Source organism: Netta rufina (genome assembly GCF_964035555.1).
Source record: "Netta rufina genome assembly, chromosome: 2".
Classification (NCBI taxonomy): Eukaryota; Metazoa; Chordata; class Aves; order Anseriformes; family Anatidae; genus Netta; species Netta rufina.
The window spans coordinates 136,359,670-136,378,940 of record NC_140124.1 but is presented as its reverse complement, the minus strand read 5'-3'; the positions used below and the strand labels follow the sequence as shown (position 1 = coordinate 136,378,940).

At 37.6% G+C, this 19,271-nt stretch overlaps 1 protein-coding gene across 1 annotated transcript in view; it reads left to right on the top strand.

Annotated features, from left to right (window-relative positions):
• STK3 (serine/threonine kinase 3) overlaps positions 1–18,994 on the top strand; it is a 136,935-nt gene extending 117,941 nt beyond the window's left edge. Inside the window, exon 11 of the mRNA XM_084281307.1 lies at positions 14,685–18,994. Coding sequence (XP_084137433.1) covers positions 14,685–14,843 — 159 coding nt within the window. The 3' untranslated portion in view covers positions 14,844–18,994. The remainder of the gene's footprint in view (positions 1–14,684) is intronic.
• The last annotated feature ends 277 nt before the right edge of the window (positions 18,995–19,271 follow it).

Below are 19,271 nucleotides of genomic sequence, written 5' to 3'. Positions count from 1 at the left end.
TGTTTTCTGTTAACATTTAATCATGTTGGTGTTTCTAATTTTTAATTGCCCTGTTAGAGAAAAATCTTTTGCAATCTAGCCGTGTATTATTTTTGGTCTGTTTCCTGAAGAAATGAGACTTCCACAATGGTGTTGTTTGTCCTAGTAACTTTGGAGCATTATTGTCCAAATTCAACTAAGGTGGAGGTGTTGAAGGAAGTTAATTTGCTGTAAGTTTCTTAAATAAAATGAAATAATTGGTGTCTGAGAAGAGGCACACAGATTAATACCTGTGGTGAGGTGTGGGTTGTGGTCTGAGGCCTGCTTGTGGGCCAATGCTCAACCCAGTAGCTTGGAAGCAGGGATAGATGGGGACACCTTACCCTCATGCACGGATGAAATGGGGTTATGGGGTGAGAGGCAGGGCAGAAAACTGCTGGTTTCTGTGACTCTCCCTGTGTTGATCAGAAGCCAGTGAGGTGAGCCAGCCCATCTTGCTCACCAAACATCTGCCTCCCCGTGCCGTGCCCTCAATCCCAGCTCACCCCACAGTTGCAAATTGGTAGAGCTCGTGGAAGGAAGCAGTCAGGAGCCTGAGGCTTTCACACAGTAGGACTGACCCTTTTGGCTACCTCCTGTCATTAGATCAGATTAAGTGTAAAATGAAGCTGTTTCCTTAATCTCTACCCTTTTTCAGACAGCTCCCCAAATCTACTGCTGTTTTATTATCAGCAAATCAAGACGTCCTTTCTGTTCAGATTCATCTGTGGTTTAGTTGCATCTCACCTGAAGTAACTTTTTAATGCACGAATTCCCTTCTTTATGTAATGGTTTCCATATGTCTGCTGAATCAAATCTAAACTCACCATCTTTGGTTCGAGCTCCATTTTAATCCCATCTGCTTTTTTGTCCTTCTTTGAAACAAGAGATATGTGAAAAGAAAGTGTTTTTTTTTTTTTTTTTTTCTTGACTGTGCTCTCAATGCGAATCAGTGGATGACATCCAGAAATGAGTTTTACTAGATGGAAGTTCAATTTTGGCTTTGTTAATTCTTTGAACAAAGAGCCGTAAATGCATTATTTCTTCTACTGTATCCAAACTTTGATTTTTTGACTGGTCTGCGCGTTGATTCTAGCTTTGATATAGAGGTATCTGTTTAACATTCATTTTTATTTTGGGAGAAATTAATGCATTAAAGGTGTTTTGCTTGTAGGTAGGAATGTCATATTATCCAGCCTGTATGACTTCCATGTCAAACAAAATTCAGGCTTCAGGATGTTTTCTCGGAAAGGTCGTTGGAAAGGTGAGGAGCAGAGATGAAATGATATCATTTCGTGTTTACATTTATTATACAGTGCAGTAGTGGGTTGACCTACAGGAAAATAGATCCCTACATTTGAATTCCTTTGTAACTTCCTAAGTCAATTGTTAGTTCCTTCTGCTGGAGGGAATTTTAGCAAACCATGTAGAACTGGCAGCAATTTAGCTATTACTGTATTCTGGTTTTGAGGGCTTTTAACTATTTATATAGTGTGACACTGCAGCGCTAGTATTATAAGCAAGAGATTTAAAAAAAAATCTGAAATGAGTTTGTATCATTATCTCTGCTGGATGTTTTCTCAAAAAATTTCATCTAATGTGTTTTAGTTTTCTCAGAGGTTTCAACTAATCTGCATGTAATCTCTGTTGGAGAACACTGGTAATATTCCATGTAACTACCTTTTTGGTTTCCCCACCTTTTAACTGCCCTTTTCTGTTTGCCCACCTTTTTATAAGTCTATCCATGAACTTGTTTGTCCGTGAAATTTTCCTTCAGGCTACTGCTGACACAACTTGTTCTATTCTTATCTGTTTCTATGGCGTTTTATCCTTTATTGCTTGGTATTTTCTTATACAGTTGTCTATGGTTGTTATAGCAACAATAAATAGCAAATCTGTCAATTTTCAAGCAGCGTGGCTACTTTTTAAAATATTGTGGTATTAATTGCTAAGCAAGAGATGAAATATGTTCAGCATAGTTTAGCAAATTAATATGATTAATAATTTAAATTATCTTTTTTTTTTTTGATGTTGCAGCGCCTAGACAGGGGGTTATGCACTGAGATGCTATTTGGGAGCGTATTAATAGAATCCATTTGTGGGGAAAAAAAGAATCATTAAATTATTGAAACTTCTCATTTGCTATTGTTATGCTAATGGACCAGATCTGGTAAATGTTGTTAATTCTAGCAACATCCTCATCAGCCAGGCTAGTAGGTGTGTGGTTCCCAATTACCAGAGTTCCCTGTGTGATACAGACCATCAGATGGCGTAAGCACAAGCTCCCGGAATGGGAGATATTTGGACATACTAATGTCAAAAGCAACAGAAGATTGTGTTTAAAGCAAGAGGAAATACTGATGGGGCAAAGAGGAATGTGGTTTGAGTTCAAAATGGTTGAGGGCTGCAAGAAACCAATTCTTCTGCAAATGAGGGCTTAAAGTCAGAATCATTAGTGAGAGTGAAAACTATCAAATTAATTATTTTTAAAAATTAAAAGTTAAAGAAGCCCATTTTTTTTATACAGTATACTGTGTTGCAACTTTAAAATATCTCCTGATATGGTTGAAATTTTAAAAATATTTTGAAGTCATTATTTGTATTGATGGTGCCTTTTAATAAAGCCTTTGGTGAATTTGACATTCACCTGTAACAATAATTTGCCAAAATAATTTTTTTCTCTAAAACATTTCACTTTACAACATTGTGAATTCTCAGAAAGTATATGGTATGTGTAATCTGAACTGTGTGCACGTATGTGGATAGGATTAACTAGGAATATTATAATGAAAACCTTACCTTCTCAGTGGCGTCAAAAAAACCTGTCATTGCCTTATCCATGTGCATAGCGTTCTTAAATTGTTAGTGTAACTTCTCTGATGATAGGATGCTGGGACATCTAGGCTTTGATTACGTTGTGATTTCAGACCATAAGAATGCAAGGTCTTCAGCTGTGTCAGCAGCAGTGCAAGTCTCAAAGACAGTAAGTAGAGAAGGAGGTATAATTTTTCACCCATCCAAACCAGATCTGGCAGCTTTTTTCTTCTGGAAGAAGAGGATTAGCTAGTTGGTCCACTATTCGATGTGTGTGGCAGTTCAACAAGGCAGTTTGCGTTCAAACCCTAATAGCTTTTCTGAAGATAGTGGCTTAAAGCCAAAATCCATTTTTCTGTCACCTGTAGATTCTACATGGAAAATCATTCGAGCTTACAAATGGAAATATCCCTCTCTTTTATACAGATGGAAAGGGGAGAGGAGACCAGTGTTGGGAACTCCTTCAGTTATTGCATTTCTACAGTTCTTAAAATTTATTCCTGTATTTTAAAACCAGTTTTTAAACTACTTGATAAGGCGCTGTACTTGTGACATTTAATATGTTAACCTTTTAAAGATACTGATGCTTTTTTATTGCAACCTTCTGCCACATAAGGTGAATTTCATTAGCATCAACTCAAGAATGTGTAGTGTGTATTTGTTTTTTTCTGAGTAATTTTTCTTCAGTAGTAAGTCCTAATGTCTGCACCCAGATATGTGCAATAACTGTATCAAGAAGCAATCCAAGTGTGTTGCTAAATTCATATTTAATACAGAAAGTCTAGGACAGATACGCAGTCTGTCTGACACTAACCCTGTGTCTCCCTGCGTTTGCAGTCATGCATATGCATTAGATCTGTTGGAGATGAGGGAGTTGTTCACACCCTCTCTGTTCTTCAGGCTCTGAGCAATGACACTTAATAGGCGATCAGACCCATTAATTTGTACCTTGTGTGTGCTCAGTGTTATGTCTCTGAATACAGCATGCCATTCATACTGAGGGATAGATGTGCTGCGAGCAGAAAACCCAGTGATGCATTTTAAATAAATTGCAAGAGCATTTAATAACTCTAACATTTATATTTTTGTCTGTACTTCGGAAAAGCACTACCCTGAAGACGGTCTTGACAGTTGAACTGCTTTTACAAGGCAATGTAAATTGAAATCAGCTTTTAATTACTTCTGAAAGTGCAGTTGTGAAACATAATTTTATTTAAAGATGAGCCTGTGAACTGCATAATAGTTGACTGAATTGAGCACAGATTTTGTCTGAGTACTGACACCTTGCATTTGAGAAGTGCATTTGTCTGGCTCACATTTTCCTTATCCTTTTTATACAGTCTAGGAATGTGCTGGATGGATTGTTTGGCGTGAGTTGGAGCTTGATAGGAGCTCTTCAATATTTCCTGCCCTGATGGTTAGAGTTGGAAATAATGCAGACAAGGCCCTTGGTTTTACTTCAGTTTCCAAATTATGAATGCTAACCAGGTTTAAAACCTAGATTCGATTTCCAACAATGTTTTTCAGGAGAAGGACTTAGATTTGAAGTTACAGCCATCTCAACTTCAAGTGCAGTACATGTAGTAAATTCGTTGTTGATGCACTATGTAATTAATAAGATTTTATTATTATTTTCCTTTTTTTTTTTACTGATACTGTACAATTAATAAGATTTTATGGTGTGTTTTTTTTTTTTCCCTTGACTGATTGTGGTTTTTTTTTGAAACACAACCAAAATGTAGATAATCAGTAAAATGAATTGAAAAACAGCAGTGGGTAGAGAGGCCAGAAGGATTCTACTGAGACTGGGGTCACATCATACGGCCGGAGGGTTTGCAGAGCTTGTACCATTCCCTTGCTGTATAATTGATGTAATTTGCTCCAGAGATGCGGAAGTGGAATAGTGAGTGCTATGAATCGGGACTGGGATTAATTGACAGTGTTGTCACAAAAGCTTCCACAGTACCTGTTTGCATTGAGGTTGGCTCTGTCTAATGTTTTTCCCTCATCGTAATAAACCACAACTATATCTGCAAACTGTAATCAAAAAAACCTGATTAAACAAACTAATGTTCTGCACTCTGTGGCAAAGCAAGTAGATCAAATGCTGTAGACCTTCCTAGGAGATAATACTGTGAAGGTAAGAAAGCTCATTTTTGGCTTAATCACATGAATGTTTGAGTCATAGACAAAATATTTGATAATAAAATATTTCTCTGGCAAGTGATTTTGGCAATTCTGGGACTCAGTAAGTGAATATGCCACTGAGTCATTTTATCTTGTTCAGTAAATAAACGAGGTTTCTACACTAATAATACAGCAAGCATCACACTTTTCACAGGGTGGATTGTGTTTTAGATAATCGAATTAGATTGTGTGTCAGTGTTGAAATAGCCTGCATTTCTTGTTCATTACAATGATGGTGCTTTTTATTGTTATTTAATATTGCTCGTGTGTTTTGGTTCATGGGCCTTTTGATTCATGTGTTTTAATTAGTATCTTGTTCTATATTTTCATACTTTCAGGATATTTCTTAGTATGTTACTTGTAGTAAGAGTAGTGTACTACTTGTTTTTAAAGGATAAGACTCTGTGTGTCACTGAAAACCTGCAAGCTTAGTGGTGTTGTGTTATCGATTTCTGTATTTGTTAATTTATTTTAGATCTCTAGTCTAGTCTGGACTAGAAGCAAGACAGCAGCGAGTCTGTCTTTTAGTCTGACATGTAGTCCATTGGAATGTGGATTTCGCCAGGTTGGCTAAAGATTATTTGACGCTCGGTGTTTTTTTAATTAAAATTGTGTTTCATAAACGTGGGGCTGGTGCATTTCATCGAAAGAAAAACTGATTCTACTTCAGTGAGCCTGCTGAAACTCCGCAGCGTCTGGCCGATCTGTAGATAAGACTTCAGTGAAACAGCTGTGTTGTTAGGAAAAATTAGAGCGTCCCTTCAGCTTGTAAAGAGATTTCCAAAAATCTTCGAAGCTCTTGAAGATGTTAAGAAAGTTTCCTGACAGATTTCGATCGGTTTTCCTACTACCAGAGCTGTCGTTGCAGGGCAGCGATGTGGGACTGGGCCTTGTTCCCCTGCTGCAGGGCCCTGTGCAGCATCCGCAGGCCCTGTGTCTGTGCCCCCCTCAGCTGGGTTTGGCTGTCCTCCATTCCATCTCCCCTGTCCCCAGGGCATTAATCTGTGTGGTTTTTGTGGGGCAGGCGTCTCTTTTTCTCCCTGCTGTGACTAACAGCTGGGTTAAACTTCTCCTCTCAGCCCTGGCTTTGCCCAGTTGCCGTGTTCAGCTTCGGCCCTTTCTGGTGTATCTCAGGCCTCTATCAAATGATGTCTCCCTTTCGCTGTCGTTTTGTTGTCTTTGCTGTATTTTCTTCTTTCCCATAGAGAAAAAGAAACCTGGCTGTTATTGCCTATAAATTACCCTAAATTTCTGGACATAAGATTTTTCCTGTCCGTCTTGTACCCAAAGCACTTGAAACCTATACGTTGTCAGACGTGACTGCTAGAATGCTTTCTGCATGAAATGAAAACCAGCAAACAGTATGTCTATCATTTTTCCATTTATTAAAGATGATATGTTATTTTTCTCAATCCTTTCTGAACAGGCTATTTCAAACCGAACTGAGCTTTCTTCCTTATAAAGAATATAACCGAGTCAGGGTTCGTCGGCAAATAAGATAAGAATTTGTGTGTGCATTTAGGGCCGGGGGGGAGGCCGTTCTCCCGCAGACTTTCCGTGTCAGGAAAATTTAGTTTTGCTATATTTGTTTTTGTTTTAGTTTGGGGCACGGACATTCTGTATTTCTAAGAGGTTTGAGATCCGCCCGGGTTGATCCACTAGGACACTGAGGTTTAAGGTTTAGTTTAAAATTCTTAAAGCCTCTTCCATTGCTCTTCAGGTTAAACGTTTTTCTGTGTCTGGCTTTAACTTTGCATGTATGTATCCTGTGTGCCTTACAGCAATCCTGATTATTTAATGTGTTTCATTTCTTTTTCATATCTTAAATATAATAAAATTTCATATCTTAAAGTGAACTGTTAAAGTAAAATAGCTTTAAATGATATCATCATGTATTTCAGGAATTTGCAGGTTTTAATGCTGTTTAATTCTTCTTAACTTCAGGACTTACTTATGTCATACTTTAATGCCTTTACTTCCAAATATAGGTTTGCATTTACAAAATATTGTAGCAAAAATGGGACTTCATATTTTATTATATCTTTGCTATGTTTGGGGGTCCTTAGCTGAATGAATTTTATTTTTTTAAATGGTTCTGATCCCAAATCTTTTGTATCTCAGTAGTTAGTGCAAGTTGCATTTGCATGTAGATAAACAGAACTTCAGAAAAGATATAAAAATGTTGTTTTCTGAGCATTTTATAAGTAATCTTATCGTGGAAGAATCAAATGTCAAGAGGCAGTGCCTTAGCTTGAAAAAACTTTGAAGTAACGTCTGCATTTTATAGCTGAATGATGATTGCAATTTGCTGAAATGGGATACGGAGTTCTTGTAGCCTTCAGTGCGCTGTGATGTACCTGCTGATAGCTGAGCTAATTATGAAGGACAACTAAAAGTGCTTGCCCTGGGTATCCACACATTAATAAATATAAGATACCAACTTTTAGGTACTACGTATCTAGTACATTAAAAACTCTAGCTGCAGAATTAATTTTTTGTTTTAAAACTTGATATCTATGTGGGTTATATTTGAAAAACTTTTTTTTTTTTTTTTTTTTTTTAATTCCCCCCTACAATCAGAAAGAGACAGAGGGAGATTCTGTGTGCTTTTAGATCAGGTGTGGCAGCTGCTCTGCTATCAGCAGCGTGTGATATTTGCCACCCAGCTTAAATATCATCATAAATACCCAGATGGAGTATCTTTTCCTAAGCTTTAGATTATTTACTCTGTTGGGAACTCCACTAAACATTTATAGTATATTTCATGGCTAACTGTAGCTTGAGATGCCCGATATGGAAAATCATAGTATTTGAAAAAAAGAAAACCACTAGGGTCTCCCTCTAAGGCATTTCAAATGGTGATTTTTTTTGCTTGTGATACTCCAAAAGTCATTTTGAAAAATGTCTGTGATGGATGATGCAATTCTAGAGAGAGGGCAAAAGCAAATTAAAATATTGTGCTTCATGAGACTCAGTTGTAAGTGTATAATGTAAGAATACACTTTCCAAATGACAGAAGCAAGAGAGACTGGTAGGCTTTTTTTTTTTTTTTTTTTTTTTTTTTTTTCTTTTATCTATCAGATAGTGAAGAATTGATCTCAAAGTTATCTATTAATAGATCTTTTATACCAGATTTTCTGGGATACATTGCTTGCCGTTTGTTTCCCTATGTTCAGGTTCTGTATTTATGTTGTTTTATCCCTTTTAGTGAAAATTCTTAACCCCCAACCACATGAACATCAGCGGCTTTAGTAGTAAAAACAATGTAAATGATATTTAAACTGCTTAGGATATGATAAAGCATAAACACATACTACATGACGAGTGTTGTCAGGGACTGTAAAATTGCAATACGCAAGAGTTTCAGTATCATTTTTACACTGCTTTTCATGATGACTTGTGTTTTTCCTTAGATTTCAATTCCTGTAGTCAAGGTAGCTCATTAAAGTTTTAGGCTCCTAAATTTTTTTTCCCCTGAACTATTTTGCCGTTACAATTGCAGAAATGCTTTGATTCTAGCTGCCTCCTCGTGACTCAGAAATAAAAAGGGAAGTAAAAAGACACCTCCCCCCTCCAAGGAATTGTCATTTTATGAATCTAATTTTTTATTGGTAGTTTAATGAAGGTTAAGGACCCAGCTCGTAATTCTTGAATTTTAGGATTGGCAGCACTTACTGTACTTAAAGGAAAAGCCCTGAGTAGTATGCAACAAAGGTATGCAAATGGTAGCATGCACTAATGTTACAGAAAACTGATTTTTTATTGGTGGTGATTTGCTATTTCCATATAACTTTGTATGGAGCTGAGAAATGCTGGTGATAGTAACTGAGATTAAGCTTTGTGTTGTTAAAATGATACACAGTTTTAATGTATGAACAGAAAGGGTTCTAGTAGTGAAGACAGGAATTAATCATGGAACATTTATATGCAATTTTATTCCTAAAAGGACTTTTAAAAATTAATTGAAGCTGTCCCTGTTTAATTTTCTCTTAATGTCATGTGCTTATTTTAACCCTCAAAATGCTTAAGGTAGTCCTGCGGAATAAAAGAAAATTATATATTAGGCTACTGGTTCTTCCCTCCCGTAAATTGTCAAAAACAGTGACAGTAAATTAAGTTCTTTTTTATATTTGTTATGTTTTTTTATATAACCCCATATTTTCTGTTTTGCATCAAAGATGCTCGTTTCTCAAACGTACCAAAATAAATGCTCTTCCCTGTCCAAGTTTTTTTTCTTGTGACTGATTTGCCTGTTCTAGCAACAACAGGCGTGCGGAGAGAGCAGCTCAGAGCTCTGATGTGTGGCTAGTGGGTGTTTCAAGTAGGTCATTGCTCGACAATGCTACTACCAGGTCAGTATGTTTTGATATATATGCACAGCAGTTCTCCCCTTGTCACTGCACGGGAGCAGCTGACAGTAACCGTGGCATATTTCCTTGCATGTAGGAAAAAAAGCTATCCAAAAAAAAAACAACAAACAACCACATAAGTGAGCTTTTGGGTTTGGGGTATAAATTCAGAGACCAGAAAAATGATTTGGAGAGACCCACCTTTTATCTTTGTAATTCGCCTTGAATTGCATCCTGACCCTAGCCTAACTTTTTACATTGGTAAAAAGGATTTTGAACTCACCAGTGGACCTCATTCCGAAAGAGAGAAGAAAGCTGCTCAGCAAAGGTAACGGAACAGCTACAGCGGAGAGAGAGTTTCTCTTACCCGAGGCCACTAACAACACGAAACAATCCGAGGCATGCACTGGTTAAATCTTAGAAAGTGCTATAGGCAACCCACTTTTGCAATTGCCATAGAAAATTATTGTTGTTAGCCATTCTGTTGATAGTTCATATTGTAGGAATTACTAGCAGATGGGAAAATAGATGACTCAGAATACAGTATTAACAATCCATATTTTTTTAATCAAAGGCCTCTAATAAGGCATGTTGCATCTGTAAGATTCATTTAAGCAGTTGCTAGGAAGAATTTGTTTTTTCAAGTAAACACAACAAACTTGATACAGATTATTTTTTGATTGAATATCTATTTTCTTAACAATTTAGACCCTGAAAATACATTTGCTTGTTTTCGTTGCACCAGCTTAATGGCAGTATTCCATAATTTAGTTTGATAGAGTGGAGGTTTGTAATGGCAATTCATGCATTATGGAATTACTAATGAAATCTAATTTTATCATATTGAAAACATCACAGGCCTAGAGCTTTTATTTACCTCTGTTAGCTGTCAAGGGTGGATTAAGATTATAGTGTGCTACATCCACCAAAACTTTGGATTTCGCCCCCTGAAACGTTTGGATGGCTACGGATATGTGCTGGCCAAGACTAGTTAATGAATTCCAGACTCTTTCCCAGACCCCTTCGCTGCAATTTGTGGTCTGCAGGCACCACCAAGTATCTCAGATACTTTTCCTTCCTCCTGACTCCTGTGCTGGACACAGGTAGTCAGGATTTGCATTGTGCTCCTGGACTTGATGACTTCTGAGAATCCACTTTTGGTTGTACACCATCTCCTTCCTTCTCACTGTATTACCAGAGAGCTTTGGTATTTAGACAGCAACACATGTATGTTTTCCAATTGACCACTTTGACCTGAATCTTCATCAATATGATTTGACCAGGATTGCAGACAGGATATGTAAGGTGTGTTGTAGGTCCTCCTGCAGGCAGAAGTATTGACTGCAAGTAATTATGCTTTGCTGAAAACGCCAATCCAAATGAAGCTTGTCCATTTGAGATGTAAGAAGCTAGACTGAAAAAAATAAAAATAAAATTTGTTGTACTTCTCTTGCTGGACTTCAGTTCTAAGAGATGATCACATCAGTATGGGAGGAGAAAATTCCTTCTGTGCCTTTGTTTGAAGACTTGTAATAAAAATCAATCTACCTGAAGCCAATATTGACCAGAATAAGAATGTTTTCTTCTAGAAAATCATCCTCTGATGAAATGGTAAACTGCACTGCAATCCAGCTACCTTGCATTATACCACTGGATTAGTTTTTCTTTAGCTACAGCACTTATGACCACTTCTTAAAAACCCAGATAATGGTTCTGAATCCATTCTGCTGCTTTTTGAATTCTACATGTAGCCTTTCTTGGAAAAATGACCCAATTATGATTAAGTTGAAGAGTGAGCCAGGAAGAGGCAGACAATTGGTGTCCTACTTTCTAAAATCGTAAGATGAGGTACACCAGGTTTCCACACTTCTGTCTTCTAAGAGGAGAGTGCACAGTGTGTGGTGGTGTTGTGCGACTGAAAACAATAATTTTAGCAACTGAAAACAATAATTCTAAACTTCTAGCTGGTCTCTTTGTAGGCAGTCAACATCCTTTAATAGAGTTTCACTGGGGCTTCTTTGGATGGGATGGTGTCTTGAGAATCTTTTAGCTTGTGTTACCTGGCTTTGCTTTGTATCTTTCTCCTTGCCCCTCCCTTACGCATTTTAAGTTCCTTTAGCTAAGAAATACACCTTATAGAAGAAAAAGATTTTTTTTTCTCTACACACCTAGTTTTTCTACTGGAAATCTGAGTATATGTAGCCACTCTAAAAGAGTCAGTGTATAAAACATGCACTTTTCTGAATATTATGTGTTTATGTATTGTTGTATGTAATGGATAGGTTCATGGTGCTCTAAGGCTCAGCTGGGACCGTTGCTTTCCCAAAGTGATTCCCAGGTGATACGAAGGGTCCCAGTGAAGGCAGATGCTCCATTTGCATTCCAGAAGCTCCATTCACCGAAGGCTGCCCCTGTAACAACAAACTACACGGGGAAATCAGTTCTGGCTGCTTAAATTGCAGGCTGATTGCAGGTGAAAGTAAACGGGAGTGCCAAGCTCCATCACTTTAAGAAATCGAATCAAAATATTCATCATGCAGGGGAATAAATTGCATAGGGATAATTACATTTCCTGTTTGAGTTGTTTCTGCGCATCTCATTTAACGTTTGCTGTTGCATTCAGTGTTTGCTCTTTTGCAAGCTTTCGGGTTCAAGAGGTAATATCCATAACACAGAAGTCAAGAAAAAATATTCTGCAATTTGCTGAAGAGACGTAGACATGCGTGCAGACAAACACACACATCCCAAAATGAGCTGCAGCTTTTAGATGAGATTAAGTGGTTTTCTATGATACGTAGAGCTCTCTGACCACTCCTGTCTATTCCAGCATCTGAAGCCAGATAGATGAGATTCATAACTCTGTTTTCAGATCCTTCATTTCCCTGTTTTCTGTCATTTACTTCCTCTGAGTGTCCCAAGCATCATCCGTTTATACAGATGAGGACTGCAGTTCCCTGGGTCCCCTGGGTGACGTGACTGAGATCACTCTGCACAATTCTCATTCTCTGGATTTAAAAATTCATTCTCTTCGTATTTTAATTTCCAGCCCAGCTGTCTGTGATCCTTAAAGATTATTTAATTCTGTTTGCTGGCTCTGCTTCCTGACTGAAATTTAAATGAAAGCGTACCCGTCATATTCCTCTCTGACAATTTATTTTAAAAAAATATGTATGTCTTTCAGCACAGAATAATTATGTGATCACATGAATTCGAGTCTACTGCGTGCAGTGCAAGCCTGATGTCTACAGCAGTGATTCAGAGGGAGTAAGTGGCTGACCCAGACCAGACAGGAGACTTCATCAGTGACACTTGTCACAAACACACGAGTGGTTATTGATGATGCTTTCCTTACTCCATTTGCTAGTCCATGAAGCTACATATCATAGAATCGTAGACTTTTTCCTCCCAGACATGCTAAAAAACATGGTTTTATTGCATCTCTCATCTGTGCTGATTGCAGTCGGTTAAAGGGGAATCAGTGCCGTTACGTCATTTTATAATACTACAAGTTCCTCACTTCTCTAAAGAATATCCTCACCGAAAAGTGTCTGTAATGTGCTGGTTGCATTTACCAAGTGGCTAAAAAAGAGAACTTCTTTTTAATCTCTTCTTTCTCTGAAAGTGGAAAGGTGTTTTCCTGTAAGTGTCTTGGTGACCAAGACATTATGATTCCTTTCTCCTGTCCTTCCTTGCATTTATCAGATGGGAGAAGTGTAGTAAACCAGACTGTTTAATTATATGGGTATTTAATTATTTGGGAGGCAACTCCTTCTCTCCTAAGAAGTGAAAGGTGCCATTTGTCCTTGTGATGATGAGCTGCTGAGCACATCTGGGGTGTCTGAAGCTGCTGCTGGTCTGAGGATCTTTGGTCCTGGAAGAGATTTTGACTTCTGGCTTTTAATTCTCTCTTTCATAGGAGTCTTATTGTTTAAACGACACTGAATGAAAACTGGTGTCTTTTCCTCTGTGTTTTCGTATGATTTTCTGGGCTCCACTCCCTGTGGATTATGACTTGAAGTTATTTGTTTACTATGCACACCGTCGTGTATTGGTGGAAGTCATAGCACCGGGGTTTGGACCGTATGTAGCAATATGTGCTGCTAATTTACATGCCTCAGAAGCTGATAAAAATAAAGATCAAAAGTAGCATTTCATTTGTCAGGGAAAGCAGATCAGACGGTGTTGATGGAAGACTGCCCTAGATTCATAAACGAAGCATTGACTCATTAGTAGGTTGATTCAGAAAATGTTGTCTTTTTTTCCGCTGCGTTAGGTGGTGTGCTTGTTTGCAATGCCAGCATATTTGCAAACAAAATATAGACTGCCTCTTTCCTGGGGTGAACTTCTGTGCTGTTTGCAATCCGTTGATGTGTGCCACGCTGATCGCTGACTGAAGAGTAATTGGCACATAGGCAATTCCGACAAGAGAGAGAAATGCAGAGGCACTCCACTTGCTTAGGAAAAAACAAAAAACAAAAAACAAAAAACAAAAAACAAAAAAAAAAAAAAAAAAAAAAAAAAAAAAAAAAAAACAACACACAGGCTAACCAAAGGAGGATATTTCAAATGTAGATCCTGCCCTGTGAGAGCAGATGGGGCAGTGACACCCGACGTGCCCTGGTACTTGCCGAGATCCCAGCCTTTACTTGCAGCAGCCAGGTGGCCAGAGGAGGGATTTACTTTGTTTTATGACCCATTGCTCTTAATGAAATGTAATGAACTGATGAACGCTGTGAGAAAAGGGAACAGACAAGGTAACTCCCTCCCACGAATTCAGGAGGTTGCTTTGTGCATTATTTAACCACTGGCAGTGGTCTGTAGAGGAACGCAGGTGTCTTCTCATTCTTATCAGAAAGTACCTCCAAATCTGCCAGGCTATTCCTTCCAGCAGTTCTCTATTTCTTAAGGCTCCTACGGAAGGCTGAATTCAGTGAAGAAGTATTTGATTAATCAGTATAATGTATGGATGTGAATATCATCTTGTACAGCATGGCATGCGTTTTTTTCAGCCTAAGGAGTTTAACTCTAGGCCTATATCTATTCACAGTTTATTTACAAGGTATGCGAAGTGTTTGTTGCTTTTTCTTTTTATTAACTCTACCGCATACGTGTGTGTTTTCATATGCTGTTAAATTATTTACTGTGGAGCATACTCAGGCTTCTGACTGCATAAACAGTGATATAGGTATGTACACACACAGTATGAAAAATGACACTGCAACTGTAAATTAAAAGGTTATGAAAAGCGTTTTTCATTTTTATCATAATACGTTTTTAACCTGTTTTTGTTTGTTTGCCTGTTTGGTTCTTTTACAGTTAAAGAATCTAAGTTTAGAAGAATTACAGATGAGACTAAAGGCTTTGGACCCTATGATGGAACGAGAAATTGAAGAGCTTCGTCAGAGGTACACTGCAAAGAGGCAGCCTATCCTAGATGCAATGGATGCCAAGAAGCGGAGACAACAAAATTTCTGAGTTTGTTTTACTTTCAGAGATAATGCTACGAGTCAATGTGGACACTGGTAACTTTATAAGTCTGAAGGAATTTTATTATGAGAGTTTTAAAAATCCAATCTTTTTCAATTTTCCTTCACAACTGATGACAATTGGAGCAGTGAAAGAACACGTGGTGTTCTCCAAAGGCAGTGAAACACATTACCACTCGCTCTGTTTTCAACTGTTTAATGTAATAGAAGTTTAATCTGTTACTTCCCAATCTTTTTCAGGCGTATCGTGGTAACTTTGTGTTGTACATTAGGAGTTGTGTTTTGGAGCACCTGGAACTATTTCTTGATTGTGCAACACTACAGAGCCTTATGTTGCAATATATTTTTCTCCCACTTAGTAGCATATTTATTATGTAATCTTTGGTTATCCTATTTATTTTATGCCTGTTTTCTTTTTATTAGGAAATGTTAGGATAATATTGTGGAGAGCAGAGCCAGATAAGATAAAATTAGTATTGTAGTGTAATGAAAAGAAGCTCACCACCATATTGTCTTTTAAAACTCCAGTTTCAGCAATCGTCCCAATTCAGGACAGCACCTGAACATGTGTCCAGTCCATTCCTATCAGTACAACTTTAAGCGTAAGCTAAATAATAAGCACATGTTTTTCTGTTCTGAATCAGGGATTGTAGCTGTAGTTGAGCAATACAATTGCTACACTCGAGACCATTCTTTTAACTAATATTTCTATCATTTTTACGCACACCGAACGATCTCTCACTAAACAAGAAAACAAGTGCCTAATTGGTTTTGATTTTTCTATTGTTCAGGAGAAGCAATGCTTGCAGTCACTCCTGCAGTGTAAATTTTCAATTGCTATCGCAATTCTGACCAGTATAAACCCCTGTTTTGCACCGTAGTTTTATAATGAAGTAACAGCTACACTTTCTGGATATGTGGGATTATTATTATTTGTTTTGGTTCATTTAATTTTATAGCACTATTTTGAGGGGAGAGGGGAGTTGTTAGTGGTTTGGGTTTGGTTTGGTTTCACATTATAGACATTAAGGGATAGTAATTTAAAAGCCAAAGAAAATCAATTGAATACTTACACATGAAAAGAAGCAACATCTTGCAGTCCTCTGAGGGTTCTGTCCTGCAGTCACGGAACATGCAAAATTCCTGTAGTCTTCTGTGGTAGATTTTGGGGAATCAGAAATGCAGGACCAAGCTCTTAATACCTTTTTACAACTTCTGTCTGATTTATATTGTGTGATCTCTAGTAGGTAGAATTTACAACGTTGCAAGAACTATTTCAGACTTAGCCGAAAATGTGATCCACTTTCCGAACAATCTACTGTGTTCTCTATTGCAATCTTTACAATTGTTGCCTTTTGTGTAATTAACTTTACTGTGATAGTCATACTTTTTTAAACAGTACAGCGGAAAAGAGCTTTACTTTCAACCTCCAGCTGTTAAACTTTTAATGGTGACTACTGTACGGGCATCTTCTGTTGAATGTTTTCTGGAAGTTAGTAATCATCTCATACCTCTTAACATTTACTGTCATCATCCGTGGACCATTTAGACAGAACAGTGCAGATTTTGGAAATGGTGCATTAGATCACACAGCTTATATGCAAAAGGAAAACATTAGATACTACAAGATCAGCATATTACAGCCGTGCTGGGACCAGTGTTTGGTTTGAGCTGTATCACAGCCATTGTTGTCACTGTCATTCTGTGTGTGTGTGTTTGCGTGCATGCCACGCTCTAATTTGTAAACCCTAGAGTCAAATAAATTTTAATTGTGATTGTTAGAACATCCTTACCCTCAGCTCTTTTTATATTTCTTGAAATAAAGACCGTCCCTTATGAAGAAGCAAGAACACAGAAGATCCATAAAAATTCCTTTAGGCAAGATAAATGCACCTTGTATTCTTATGCCTCACATTTATACAATGAAATGATATAAAGTAAAAAAATAGCATAATAATATCATCATATCATTAGATTATAATCATAATGCAGGAAAAAAATAACAGCGGCAACCCCCTCATTTGTGTGGTTCTAATTTATTTAAAACTTGTTAATTCTTCAACTTTCTGGTGTGTGTGTGTGTGTATACATATATACATACAGACACGCATCCATATATAAGCAGAAATCTGGAACAGGAAGATTTAAACTATCAGGAGAGGAACCTCACCTGCCTTTTGTTGGTGTGCCTTTTAAGCAAAGTGTCATTGTCCAGACACTCTTGCTCGCATCATTAGCAGATTTCTTTCCCCTTATTCTCTGAAACTTTTCCCAGCAAGAAAGGGCTTTGATTTTGAATAATGTCTTTACAGTGTAATGTATAATGTAATATAATGATCACAATTTTCATATTTTGTGTATTCTGAAAGCTTTTTAATGCAGTGAAAGCTTTTTAATGCAGTGCGCTAAATATGAATTAACTGTCCAGCAGGACTCCAATAAAAGGCCATTTTAGACTAGAGGTGTTGCAGTCTGACATCTGAAAGGTATCAGAAGATAAAGGACGTCCTCTCTTCACTCCTGATCTGTCTGCATAGAAACAATTCGTGTAAACTTTGTGCACTTGCATACACACATGCAGGAGAAAAATCTGAAAGCCATGGAAAAAAAAATAGAAAGAAACAAGCCACTTAAAGGTAAAAAAAAAAAAAAAAAAAAAAAGCTTCTGAGACACTGTAACCTGGGTAGATATAGGAAGCTTGTGACCAAAGAACACTTCCACCAATGAATATGAAATTATTGATGTTGCCCTTCTGGGATGTGCACACTGCAGTCAGTGTCAAAGCTGTCATTGGCTTCAAAGGCCAGAGTATCAGGCTCTGAATGATGTGCAAGCATAATATATAGAAATAGGTTTCATATAAAGAGATGGACACAACTTATTTTTTCTTCCCTCTTTTCATACAAATGAATCAAATCATCCATGTTGATAGCTACACATTTCTGCTGGAGGGTGAGCATCTTCCTAAAGGAAAGCAGATAGCACAATAAACAGGACATTTTAAAAGCAGGACTTGGAGGAAATCTGGTAGAACTACTGACAAGTTAACCTTCAGTGAGATTTTAATTGAGCGATTTCTTGTTTGTTTCTGACTTTGTTTAGGTTTAGGAAGGAAAAAAAAAATAAAAAGAAAAAAAAAGAAGAATATTTACTTACTACTAAACATTTGTAATAAAGGCTAATTTTTCATGTATAACGTTGTCTTGTTGTTCATTCTAACTGAAGGTAACGTTAGTGGTAACCGTTAATGTTCATTTGCATGGCCATCTCTCATATTTCTGTCTCCTTTCTATATTATTCAGTGTACTTCTGTTATACTCACAGAAAACCACATCTCTCAAAGTCAGCTCTGGAAAGGATTTTTCCAGCTCCAGACATTGCTGCAAAGTCTAGGAGGATCTCAGTGGAAGAGCATTAGGCCAATCTAAGGACAGAAATCCTCAGTTGTTCGTGGAGGTGTCTCTCTGCCATCTCCGCATCCTAATGGCCTAATCCAGAGAGACCCCAATATGTTGGAGGTATTTGTAGACGTCCTTTACTTGGAGGTTTGATTTTCTAGGGTAATGAGAATAATAGCTGATGAATAGTTTTTTAACTGGGGAAAGCTACAACATTTAATAACTCAATTTTGATTCCATACCCTATGTCTTTTCTGATTTTTTTCTTTAATTATTCTTCTCCGAGAATTTGCCCCAAAAGACCCTTTAGTATAAGGGACTCGTGAATAAAACTCCTTGGACAGCCACGCTATCTTTGAAGTGACAAAATTCTACTGCTAATCTTAATTAATCTGGTGGTTATTGGATATTATAGTTGTTGATCCACAGTAAATACTAGCTTGCCTGTATTTGCCCAGGTCTATTTAGAGGGGAGCGTACAGTGGCTCAGGCTGTGTCCATCTGCACGGTGTTGAACTTCCAAATACAGGAGTGGCTGCTGATGAATGAATCAATGCACAGGTCCACGAGATAGCATTAGTCACTATTAACAGGCATTGGTGCTTCTAAGTGGAATGTATTCTGTACAAACCCTGTACAGCACTTCGTGTGCACGCTGTTTTATCAAATGATGAAGGTTGCGTTTTCTTTTTTAAATTGTACTCCTGGTTATAAAACTAATTAAAAAGACCTTATAACATGTGGAAGCCTTTATTTCTTTGCATTTGTAAATATTCAGGGCTCAGTCTTACTGTGGTGTTTCTTTCTGTACTTCAGAAGGCAAAATGGGTGTTATCTAATGTACAGAGAGTCGGGAAGTTGGTTTAGGGCATTTTCTGTGCCAGGCTGTGGTGTGACAGGGTTATGTCCGCTATTGCCAATGAAAACCTTGGAGGGGACAAGTCCTGGCTAGCAGGTGATGTTTCCTGCCAGTGCTTTGTACCAGGTGTTGTAGCATTGCAATCCTCTTTGGGAAAGG